This window comes from Amblyomma mixtum, chromosome 3, assembly GCF_055824585.1.
Source record: "Amblyomma mixtum isolate Tamu chromosome 3, ASM5582458v1, whole genome shotgun sequence".
Classification (NCBI taxonomy): domain Eukaryota; kingdom Metazoa; phylum Arthropoda; class Arachnida; order Ixodida; family Ixodidae; genus Amblyomma; species Amblyomma mixtum.
Window position 1 is genome coordinate 38,122,685 of NC_143014.1, and position 13,165 is coordinate 38,135,849.

Consider the following 13,165-nt stretch of genomic DNA (forward strand, 5'->3'; position numbering starts at 1 on the left):
CTAAAAATAAAGAAAAAATAGATATGCAGAAAAATATCATATGTACCTATAAAAGCCAGTGAATTGCAATTCACAGAACAAGGCATGAAAAAAAGCTTGCCCTGGCTATGATAACGCAAGATGATGATAATGTACTGGCGTGTAATGTCGTGTTTTCCGGAATAAACTCAGTTGGTAGGAAGGCGCTCTTTCTGTCTCCGTGTCTTCCTGTGTTTGTTCCATTGCGCCATTCAAAAATATTATGATGAACCAACTAGCCCAACAGCAAGTACTTCTATAAGAATCCATAACCATTTCATATCCATTTGGTACTCTGGCATTGGTCATTGTTGTTCCGTGACGTAGCTGCGGTTTTCAAGCGTCCGCGGGAAGCGACCGACTATTGGCACATTGGCGACCGGGTTTCACCATTAGCTCCTATATGCAACCAATGGTGAGACGACGAGTGGGGAAGGCTGTTGTCGACGTGGGTCCCGCTACGGGTTGACTTTCATGATTGGCCGCTTGCTGCTTTCGTCTGATGGTGGTGTTCCGCTTACGTCACTCCAGATGAAGTGAAAAACTGACATCCATTTCAAATGGATCCGCATAATACGGCCCCTGGTGGCCTATTAAAGCTATGTGGCTCTTAAAAGAACAAGCTCAGGCGTAGTAGAAATGGAAAGACGCTCAAAGTGCAGTCGTGTTCTGAACAGTGAAAATATTCGAAAAATAAAAAATAACATTAAAGAGGTCTGACCACTTGCCAACATTGCATCGTGGTTTTATGTGCCAAAAAATTACCCTGTGCCTTTCCGTAAGATATACTGCCTGACTTTTAATGCAATAGCATTTTTGTTGTCGTTTCCAAAAGATTTCAGGTTCCTCCGTAACGAAATTCAGTGATTGGTCGAGGAGGTCGTGACGTCATCAACACTGCCAAGCATGAAAATCTGATGACTAGAATGATCGAGTACCGTAAATTGGATTATCCTTCGGCAGTGTAGTAATCCGACTACCTAAACGGCCCTAATCCGCCCACTAATTCCGAATAACCCATTCAATAATCTACGTCAATTTACCCACTAATCCAAAATAACCCATCTTAGTCCACCCTAGTCCATTTTATAGGGTTGGCCTACTTCAAGAACTCTGGGGGTCCTTTGAAATTTCGGGGTGGGCCAACTTCTTTTATCCCTTAAAGGGGCCCAGAAACACAATCTTAGCTGACTGTTTTGTCTATTGGTCGCATACAGTGAGTTATAATGGTGCTATTAGCGTCGGTAATACCACGTATATTCCGTTATTTAATATTTTAATATCCTCCCAAAAACAAATTCATGGCTCTGATGGTGCCGCCACACAGTGGCGGGTTTGAGCAGCGGATATGACATCACCTGGCGCGAGCTTGATGATCGGACAAACAGTAAATATACGCAAATTGTGAGAATAAATAGAGACACATTTTGTCACCTGTCTGCGTTTTGTATTAGATCAACAAAAACAACTTGTTTGTCTTAGATAAAAGCCCTGCAAAGCAGGTAAAATAAAAATACACCACCAGGGGCGCTCTGGCATGGAAACGACTCCGCCAGTCTCAGCAAGAACGAGTTACAGAGAGCAGCCAACCATGGAGTGCAAACTTCCGCGACGTGCTCTGGCAGGCTGTTTTGATTGGTTGCGCCAGGTGCCGTCATAGGGAGAGCGAAATAGGAGTGGGAAGCCCCGCCAAAATCGAGTTGAGGGCAGCGTTTTGTTTGCTTGTATTTTGAAATTTCTTCATTCAATAACTCCCGTTCCTGTGCATCGATTCCTGAAATTCTTTTTAAGTCATCATCTGTGTGACATAAAGAACCCACCTGAAGTATTGCCAGTATCCCCCCCAAGCAGTGTTTCGCAGCCCCTTTAGAATGTGGTTAAAAAGGCCCCAAAGTTTTCTTTTCATGGGCCAGTGACTGAACCACTGCAGCGCGCACCTGATCCACGAGTCATACGCAAGTTATCCTGACGGCAGAGCTGAGCGATGTGCTCTTCAGTGTCGAACTGCGTTTGGCCGAGGGGCTCCCGCGGAGACCGCCTGTTGCCAGCGCGGCAGGCTTCTTCAGCGACCATGGCGGCGGCTTGCGCTGAGCGCATCGTGGCAGGCAGGCGAGGCATGCCAGCGCACCCTGACGGAACTTGTTGTTCAACCAGCAGTAGATGAACGGGTTGTAGCAGACGCTGCTCATGGCCAGCCAGTGGAAAGAGATGAAAAGGTTCGAGTTGTGCCGGTCGGGCCCGTCGTCGGCGCGGAAGTGGGCCACCAAGTGGTACACGTTCAACGGCAGCCAGCACACCGCGAAGCACGCCACCACCAGCACGAGCATCTTGAGAGACTTGCGCTTGGAGCGCGTGTGAAGGGCTTGTTGCTCCCGCGTCACGGCACCTAGTGCCTTGCGCGCCCACAGCGCGCGGCTCACGCGGTAGTACATGAGCGCGGTGAGCGCCAGCGGCAGCACGTACTGCGTCAGGAAAGTGGCAAGCGTGAGCCATTTGCGGAATGTAGCCGACGGCGCTGGGTACTGCACCTGGCAGCGCACCAGCGTTCGGTACGTGAACAGGGATACGACTCTGTTAAACACGGCGTGCGGCAACGACAGGGCGCCGGCCAGCGTCCAGATGCAAGCGATGGCCCCGTGTGCCGGGCACAGGCGTCGCAGCCGCAGCGGGTGGACGATGACGCCGTACCGGTCACACGCGATCCACGCCATGGTCAGCGTGGACACGTAGACGAAGGTCACCTGCAGGAAGGGCGCCAGGTAGCAAAGCGCCTCGCCGAACGGCCAGTTGTCGAGCAGGAACCGCGAAGCGCTAAGCGGTATGGTCAGCGTGGTCATGAGCAGGTCGGAAACGGCCAGGTTGGCGATCAGCACGTTGGTTTTCGTGCGCATCTTGCGCGACCGGAGAACCACGTGGCACACCAGCGTGTTGCCGAACACCGACACCAGCACGACGAGGCCGTAGAGTAAGATGACGAGCACGTCGCGCGGCTTTCGTAGCAGAGGTCGCGCCTCCATGGACAGGTTGCGCAGCAGCGAGCAGAGTGCGCTGAGGTTAGCGCTCTGCTCGGCCCCGCACAGGTCACCGGGCGACGACCATGTGGCGTTGGAGGGCCCCATGCCGCTGGGCTCAGCTCGGTCCGTGACCCGGGGCTGCGAGTGACGAACACTATTTACAAATTATTGCCACGCCCATTTGGTACTTACTGATTCCGTTTGCATCTGTGCATGTTCGTAGGCAACTTCTCCTAGCCAGATGGGGATGAGGAGGTTACGAGAAAAGCAAAGGCAGTACACACAGTAAACGTGCCGAGAAGAAAGATAAAAGGGCTTGAAAAAAGGCCAGAGTGAACTGAAGTTCGCGGATGAGAATGTTAAACTAAAAATGGTAGCTGTGCTCCATTTGCAGCATGTGCCAGGGGCAGCAAACGCCATGCATGCGATTACGGTGGCAGGTGCTTTGAAACTCCACTCAATTTAGCGACGCTGAAATACCACAGCGAGTGCTGTCCTGCCCACGCCGCTTTGATTTTTCGATGGAGGGCTGTGTAAAGCCCCTGTAACACTTAAATGAACACTGAGGAAAACAATATCCAACGGTCGTTCCTAGTAAAACAGTGAGACCAGCGCAGATAAGACGCGGAAAGCAACGCTGAAGACAGGACGGTTTAACAGTAAACAGTTGGCCGTCAGCGACCGTCCGGTCTGCAGTGTTCCTTTGTACGCGTCTTTTTTTTTATGGCAGTCTTTTATGTTTCAGTTACGACCCAACTGGCCGAAACTGGAAATTTTAACCAAGTAATAACCAATTCTATAACTTTTTCTGGCTACGTTGATGCTTGTCCGGAAGCAAATGACGGATTTATTGGTGAGAAAATTCTGCTGAAAAGTTTTCTCGCCAGCAAATTCAAGCCTGTGACGTCTACACCGACAAGGATTCCGTGATCGCAGTTATCACACGTATACCCGTGTAGCGTAGTCCCTCAAATCCGCGCAAAAGAAAATGACTCGGTGCACCGCAATTTACTTCCTAAATCGGCGTTTCAATTTATGGAGTTTTCAGGCTTATACATGCCCAACAATTCTGGACAAAAGCATTATTGAGCGGGAAACCTTTAATGAAGGCAATTTTTTCATATAATGTAGGATTTCACTATAAAAATCAATGTATCCTCAGATCACCTGGTGGCAGTCTTGATTTTTTTTTCTCTTAACGTTTTTGCTATCGTCAAAACCTTTCCCCATTGGTTTTCTATGGGAGTCTTGACTATTCGATGCGATCGATGGAAACACTTTAAATGAAAGATTCCAGAAGAAAGATATCCGAATGATATCTGAAAATGAAGATATCAGAAGAATGGACCATTACCTTCAATATTTCCGTAAAAGCATCTTACAATTTTCTAATTTTCAGAAATTTTGTCCAAAATTGCTCGACGTGAGCTTCTTTTTCAGCGAAGGGAACGTGTTTGTACTTAAACTGCGATTATCTATCGATACAGGCCAAATTAAATTCATCTTCAGCGTCCATTTAACGCGAACACGCGTGGCGCAATTCTATATATGCCACCTTCTTAGCAATGCGAATCAACATGAACTTCAATTTTTTTTCTGTTGCTCGAAATTGCTCGACCACTGCATAAATGCCCTCGCAAAGCACCCACCAGGGGTACAGAAGATCTGTGCATGTGGCCAAGGGGATGACACAAGCAAATGCAAACAGAAAATTTGAGGAATTTGGGTTGTATATACAGCCGTTTTTTATTTCACGCTCTTAGTGATGTAGTTATGTGATCAGACTGGTGTAGCAGTGTGAATCGGGAAAACTTACTGATGTTAAGCAGAACATGAGGGCTTGGTGATTGAGCGAAGCGAACAAATCACGTTTTCAAGTGTCGCCGCTTAGCAAGACTTGCAAGCCATAAAAGCTAGTTTGCAGTGCTCCTGTATGCTTGTTGCTAGTAACCTAATCCGACGGATACGGAGAGCGGCACGTGCATGGCGTGGCAGAAGGACCATAGTTACGAAAGCCTAACGACCTATAGTGCGTTTTTCTTTTTTTGACGCGCACTAAAAGTGATGCACGTCGTCTGCTACTTAGCTTCGCGCAACACGTTCAAGACGCGGTTTGAAAGGCTTGTAGATGCACATGCTGTAGCGCAGGCTCGGGCGTTTTTTTACCAGTAAAATGTTCGCTTTCTCGCGGGCTCTCTTTGCGAAACATCGGCTTTTTCGTCCGCATGTGCGCCAGACGGTGGCCAGCTGCAATGCGCAAGGACGGGATAAATGAATGTCGGGCTCCGGCGAATGACGCCCTTTCAGTGTGGGGAGAAGCACGGTAGCGCGCGCTTACCACCACTTTGGGTTAGCAGTTCTGTTGAAAGCTTCTCGGGGAACCTTATGCGTTACTACGGCCGGCTGGTCCCCTCTTTGTGAACGCGATGCGCACTCGGCCTGTCTTTGAGCCTGCAAAACACCGCGCAAATGCGTGCACTTGACGATCCTATTCCGCGAGCGGCAACAGAGTTAGCAACTGTCTTTCGCGGCCGGTGAGACCTCGGCAGACAGTGCGGAGCGCAACTGTACAGTGATTTCCTCGCCTCTGGCGAAATAAAGGGTTGTAGGAGGTCTTCTTAACACTCGATTTTTTTCTTAGGTGCCACGTAGATCATTTAATGAATATGCGGAGTGCCTGTGTTGTACTGCTTGCCTTTCCCCAGAAACTCAATGTACAACACTTAATAGTACTAATACCATATGTCCGTAGAACAGTTTTATATTTATTCACTTTCTTATTTTACTTCTGTAGCGTAAATTGTGTTGATGAACGGAGTGCATGTATGTCTTATAGTATGTATTTCTTTTAATGCAGTGTACTGCGTTAATGTCGCTGCTGCCAAAATGGTGCAAGCCTAGTCAAGCTGCCCTCACAGCTTTTTGGCAGGATGGCCAAAAGCATTGTAAAATGTTGAAAAATAAACTTGATTTGATTTGATTTTCTTTCATCCTTTGTCGATGAATTTAGCCTCCTACAGCAGTAACCACGAGCGCCACGAGTGAGAAGATTGTCGTCAGGGAGGAGAGCAGATTATGGTCACGCACTAAATGTCACCAAATGCGAAGTACTAGATACGAGAAGCTGAGGCATTCTGGGCACCATTCTTTTCGTATCATTTTTTTTTGTCGAGCATACTAACTAAGAAACGCTCTTAGGAAAAGGTGCAGTGTAGAGAACTAAATCAAGCTGCGCGGTTTTGTACTTTCTTAAATATCAGTACTCTAAATTCAGCTGACTTAGCGCCTGTATTCCTGCGCCGACCTAATAATCACCAGCATTAGAGCACTGAGTTCATGTGTAAAACGGAATAAGGTAGAACAAAGGAGGACCCAGGGGCCATCTTGGCTCTTCAGCAGTTTCATGTATCAGCCGATTTCGTCTTGATTTCACTCCGAGAATATCCAACTGCAGGTCTGTTTGGATTGAGATGGATGAATTATTCTACTCTCTTTAAAAGAACTTGGTTGCTGGTTGCATTTATCGATCGCCATAGTCATCAGTAAGTTCTTTCTGCATTGCTCTAGCCTCGTCAGACCCCGCGTATATTATAATCCACGCTTATCTTTTACGGAATTCTTAAAAAAAGGCCTCACTTCTGAAGCCTAAGTGCCATTGGAAGTCAGAGTCACTCCCTTACAAAAATTGCTTTTGTGATTCTTTAGAAAGTCTTTTAAATTTACTCATTAAAATGTAATGAGTTTCTTTTAGATCTGTATGGAATTTTTGTCCAGAGTTTCAATAACTAATTGGCCACCGCATTGTTATAGGAACACGGCTAACGTCCTTTAAAAGAAAAACTGTAATGAGTTGCTTTAGAAACTCCTTGGGAGTCTCTTTAGAAACCCTTTTGAGCGCACTCATTTCATTGTAATGTGCTGCTTTTGAATCTCTATAGAATTTGGCTACAGTGTTTCAATAACTAATTGGCCACCGCATTGCTATAGAAATGTGGCTAATGTCCTTTAAAAGAAATTCTGTAATGACTTGCTTTAGAAACTCCTTGAGAAATTGTTTAGAAATTCTTTTGAGTGTACTCATTTCATTGTAATGTGCTGCTTTTGAATTTGTATAGAATTTGGGTACAGTGTTTCAATAACTAATTGGCCACCGCATTGTTATAGGAACACGTCTAACATCCTTTAAAAGAAATACTGTAACAACTTTCTTTTGAAACTAGTTATATGAATTTTACGTAAATCCATTGGAATGCATTTATTTCATTGGAATGCGATGCTTTTGACACTGTATAAGATCTGAGTAATGAGTTCCAATAACTAATTGGCCACCACATTCCTATAGAAGCCCAGCATGTACAATGTAACATATATGATGTAACCACTGATTGCTGTAAGCATGCAAGAAATCATACAGAGCAACAGCACACGACATACAATCAACTAACTTTATTTCACTTAGCAACTTTTACAGCAGCTTATGGAATTGAACGTTTGCAGCTCCTGGCGAGCCTTAGTAATTAGCCGCATTTATGATGAAACTGATAGGAGACATGGCACACGAACAGTACGAGCACATTTTATTTTGAGACAATCAAGTAATTTTAGATTCATTTTCTGCGCCACATGTGCAACGAAGATCACACCTCAAAGAGAGTATGTTTTCACGAAAAAACAGTGGAGTAGCGACTCAAACAAATACTGCCTAGCCTTCTGCCTTCAACAGCTCTGAGTATATGCCTGCCTTAATTTTATTCACTTATGCCCTACATAAGGTACACAATGCTAGTCGGAGCCACAGCAAAAGGCTAGCTGCATGTTCATTCTGTGAGAATTAAAAGTTAGAAAGCACTGTATACCTTTATGTAGTATTCTGAAAGGATATCATTTACAGCTGTCCCAAGGATTGCGTGCACAGCAGAGTGAACATGATGAAGGAGTCACAATTGTTTTGAAGAGGACACGTGAGATCTACTTTCCAGAATTAAACTGCCTCTTGTTAAAACAGTACACGCACCTAATTTTGGTGGCATGCTTTCTTCTCCACAGTAATGTGGAAGACACTAATACGCATGGATCACCGGGTGGTATTCAGCTGCAAACTATAAATAATTTATAATTGAATTTTTCTCCCATGCTGTTACGGTTTCAACATCCGAACAACGAATGTAACGTTAACGTGCCCTTATAGGTCACATGAGGCATGAAAAAACAGCAAATTGCTGCTTCTTCATTTGTTGTCATTCCGGCTGTTGAGGCTGCTTGGCTTTAGCATTGTAGCAAATTAAAAGGACAAAGCAGTGATTATATCAGTTTCTTCATGTCTCCTAGACCTGTAAGCACACTTTGATGTCACATTGATCGTTCGGCTGTTGAAACCGAAACAGCATGAGAAAGAAATTGAACTGTAAATTATTTAGCGGGCATACTAGAATACCACATAATAATCCATGCCTTACGAATCATTACAAAGCAGAAAACATGCACCCAAAAGTTAGGTGTCTGTACTCCTTTGAGCAGGAATAAATTCTTAATTCAAGCAAGACGCAAAGTACAAGAATGACAAAACAAAGTACATTATTCATTTCTACTCTACATGACTAAAAATCGTCCCATGAGGATGCAAATTTCAAGGAGTACTTTATGTCTGATACTGAGCAATAATGAACCAGATAGCCATCCTGCATATTACCGTTTGCTACAAGGACGCGCCTTTGTTGGCATTTTAATTCAGACTACTCGCTATTAACCACAAAAAAGCTGTACATCAAATCTCTGACTGTGCCAACAAAAGAACTGGTTTCTTTCATTACATATAAACTTGTGTTTTCCTACATTGCTTCACATGTACAAATTGATCCAACCATAGGAAATACAGGCCGGCCAGAATAGGATGCTTGACAGTTGGCTGCTCAATAATCCTTGTTAGGTGACAACATAAGCTGTGAATGTCATCTGTTACAGCCCCCTTTCTTCACTCAACTGCTGCTGTCCACAGGCAACTAATACTATACCTATGCATATGCTTTCCTGAGCTGAGTTTAAGTGTTGCCTGGATTCACAATGGTCAGCTTGCCCAACAATCTAAGAGACCATCATAAGCAGGCTGCAAAATTCACTGCTAAAGAAAGCTATGATATGCTGCAGTAATCAAGTGAACTGAACAAAAAGAAAAATGAGAAGAAAAGCTATATTCGGTTTAGAGGAGAAACAAAACAAATATTTCGAAAACCAATCTATTTCATTCCTTTGTAGTAAATATTAAGGAGGATAAATGTGCTGGGATATTAACAACCAACTCAAAGCACACCTTTAAAATATGCAAATGCTTGATACAAGATCTGACTTCCTAACTATGCTGGTATAGACATATTTAGTTTAGAATTCATATCTTTTAATTGAGTGCATTATTCTGAAAATAAAAATTGGTCAAAAGGAGGCACTATTGGTTCATATCGGCACTTCCATCTATTCTTTGGATGTGATCTTCACTGTGCATATCCCACAGTACAATAATTCAATTGCATAGATACCAGCATTTCCATTCATAAACTGTGCTGATCACTTGCAGTAAGCCAATGATGTGACATGGCCAGTAGATTATTAGGTGCATCATTCTTGTCTGCGCAGAGACGAGGAGGTGTCAGGTAGGCACCACCCATGCTTGCCAGTCTGAAGTACCCAGATGTCTGCGTATAGGCCAAAGAAAAAAAATCAGTCAGTGAGACCTAGCACACAACTGCTTTCACACTAATGCAAACAAAAGCATCAATCAGATCAGAATCTACAAGCAGTAGTACTCTAGTGATCTAGCTTTGAAGAGTACTAACAGCACAATACAGAAAGTATATGATTTCAAAATAAATGGCATGTACACTTCGAAAAGAACTATAAACACCACCCAGCTGCGACTGACACTGCTGCCAGACTAGAACATTTCATAAGAATGAATAACTATTACATTAGCCTGTAACAGTATTCATCTAATACATATTTATTGCCACTATAATGCAGTGACAATCACAATCACTTTTTTTAGAGAACTAATTCACCTGTCTTCTGTGTTTTACAAGTGACTGATTAATTGCAGTAAGTAAATTAGGTGCAGTGAAAACTGAGAACAGCTGTCACTCAACCTCAGTAGCTCACAGGCAGCACAAAGCGTCTACATCTGAGTCTCTGGGAATGGCTACTCAAACACAGTAACTGCACTCACTAAACATCTGACAAGATGGTGATGCCTACGACCCCCTCGTTAAGCAAAGGGATGGATTCTGATCCTGCTGCATTTAGAAAACTTTTCACTTCCCTGCTCCACTAATGCTGGATTGACACTGCTGAAATAGTTGTAGAAAGATATGAAGTGCGTTAACAATGTCACATAACTATTTTAAACTGCTAGCCAGTATAATCCATTGCATCCATATAAATGACTCCATTCAGTTACATAAATTAAAAACTCACGATATCTCTAGCACTCTACTCTGGTAGCGAGATCAATAAAGCTATATTCCAGTTGCTGCAGAAAAGCAGTGAGATTACAGCCAGGCAAATGAATCAGCACCAATACCACAGACATAACAAAACACAATATAAAATAATAAGCTTTTTACGGCATGACACTACAGTGTAAGTGCGAACATCTTGGCCAAATCCAAGTCTCAGTACTTCTCTCTTTGATAAACTCTGGAGAAACCGCATGCGTCACCATAAATTCCTTCGAAATAAAATTATTTCAAAGCATAGTCGAAAACATCATGCGCAGTTTGCGATGGTACAGCCGTAAGTGTGCAATTCATTTTTGCACCAGTACGAAGTATGCTTGAAATGCCCCAAAAAAAAAAAAAACCAAAGCCAGTGCCCACAAACACTCTCTATGAGCGAATAACGCCGGAAAGAGATTACCAAAAGTTATTTTCGCGGCGAAACTCATCGGCAACATTCCTCTTGCATTTGACGTGCGCAACTCTAGTCGGTTGTAGCTACATCGTCATTCCACTTCTAGGCACTGAACGGCCTGAGTACTGTGAGCATTTGTAACGTGGACTCGGCAGACCATGTTTTGTTCAGCTTGGAATTATACCCTGTACACACGCACACATACAAGCACGAAAAAACTAAACGCCGGGAACTACTGCCACTGATAAGCATACGTCGTTCCAACACAGTGCTTTCCGCTCGTTGGTCCCAATCATCGCAATAATGAGCACAACGATATCATGAGAGTGAAAGCATGCAACTGTACTCCATGTCACAACTTCGTCGCTGCGGAGAGGAAGTTATAGGCGCGAAGCGACGGTTTCCGTGGCTGTGTGACAGGTTCGCGGTCACGTGCAAACAGCGCACTTGCGGAAGCCGTTGCATCGAACTCAAACTTCTACTGCACTCCGAAGAAGTTGTCAGACAACACCCAGCAGCATTTACAGCACTTCACGCACCCCAGTACAACATTTTGGCAGATAATTTCAAGAACTGTACTCACATTCGTAAGCAATCACACAAGGTCGTTCGTTCTTCCACGTTGATGCCGGCATTGTCACGGTGTGGTGCAGGGCGCAATACGACGTCCAATATCTTGAGAAGAACTTCAGGTGCTTCAGAAGGTCTTTCGAAGCGCGCAGGTCACGCACCAGTTTTGTAGCACATTCGAAAACCACAGCACGAAAACACCACACAAGGCGCAACAGCAACAAAAAAAAAACTACGCCCGAAACGCCACCCGGCCGGCCGGCAACAAAAAGAACATGGCGCCGCTGCTGACGACTTTGGGATTGGACTGGATTGGCTTCGGTGTGACTTTTTTTTTATTTTTTGCCGCTGCTCGTGGACGGAGTTTCGGTTTCTGTTTCCTTGGGAGAGCCGGTAACTCTGTGGTGCGAAATTCATTTTGTGTGGCAGGACTCATAATTAGAAGTGCTGGCATTTCTACCAACGTGGTTCTAGACGCATCTCCCTCCCTTGAGAAGGTAACGCCTGGGGCGCGATTACGAGTTTTTGTCTCAATTTTGAGACTCTGACGTCAAAATGACGACACCGAAAGTTGTTGACTGCGGAATCAACCAATTAGCAGCGAGGTTGTGGTGTCTAATAGTAGGGTTCCACCCAGGAAGCATTTAGTTGCGCAATAAGGGACCGTATACTAAAGTTTTGCTGTAAACACGCCGTTAATAATTTGAAGAATGTTTTATTTCGCTAACAAACTACGTTTCAAACTGAACGACATGAAGCAAAAGAAGAAGCGTCCTCAATTTTGCAATTAAGTTTGCTCTTCAGTCACTTTTGCTGCCGCGAGGGTGCGCTGACGCTGAAAAAGCGTCGGTAGCGTCGGCTAGGTGGCGTGAGCTGCCGCCTCATTCAAAGGATTCAGCCATGGATTCAGCCTTATCCCTCCACGCACATACTCAGCCATCGTAAACATGGCAGCCAGAAAAAAAATCAGCTGATTGACGGCTGTCCTTTTTTTTTACGCACTACATAGAATCAAGGTGCTGTGTGGACGTCTTAAGTGCGCGGAAAAATCTACCTAAAGGCAGTGATTGCTACGGGTCTGCCGAGATCAATTTGCAAAGAGCGCTTGGCTCGAAAACCGGCGAAGCAGCTTTAAGGCAAGTTCACACTGGCGAGTTGCAAACGTCGCGCTAGTATTCTAGGCGACCGATTTCGGTCAATTAGTTACGGTTTGCGAAGCACATGTAAAGCGGGGAGGGAGCGTAACAAATCGATTTAAGCCTGTCGCGCGATCTCCGCGACTCGCCAGTGTGAACTCACCTAGCCTGATCGATGGCAAATGTGCTCCAAAGACGATGCGTGATTCTATTTATTTTTGTTCAGAAAATACCCGGCGACCATGAATAATCACACTGCAGCAACTGCCGACATACGGAAGCAGACCGGTGCAGCTGCTGGGAGCTTGCAATCTCACTGCGGGAATTAAGAGCTGGCACGCGCACGGTCACTGCGCCAACAATCACTCACGACGCCTCGTAACCAACTCATGCCGCCCGCTTCGGGTTAAGCACTTGATATTCGTGTTGTTGGTGTTGCCGTTCCGTTCGTATGATGCTCGGATGACGCCGCCGGGGATACTGCGGTGGCGAAAGTTTATGCGAAGGAAGTCCACCTTCGCCGCCGCCTTG

The 13,165-nt window shown here is 44.9% G+C and overlaps 1 protein-coding gene across 1 annotated transcript; it reads right to left on the bottom strand.

Moving 5' to 3' along the window:
* Positions 1-1,866: 1,866 nt before the first annotated feature.
* On the bottom strand, positions 1,867-11,903 carry LOC149349725 (G protein-coupled receptor 83-like). Its single transcript, XM_089578763.1, has 3 exons — positions 11,512-11,903; positions 9,563-9,718; positions 1,867-3,170 (listed from the first exon to the last, which is right to left on the bottom strand). The coding sequence occupies exons 2-3, from the start codon at positions 9,572-9,574 to the stop codon at positions 1,968-1,970; spliced, it is 1,215 nt and encodes a 404-aa protein (XP_089434889.1). The 5' UTR covers positions 9,575-9,718; positions 11,512-11,903; the 3' UTR covers positions 1,867-1,967.
* Between the last annotated feature and the right edge of the window lie 1,262 nt (positions 11,904-13,165).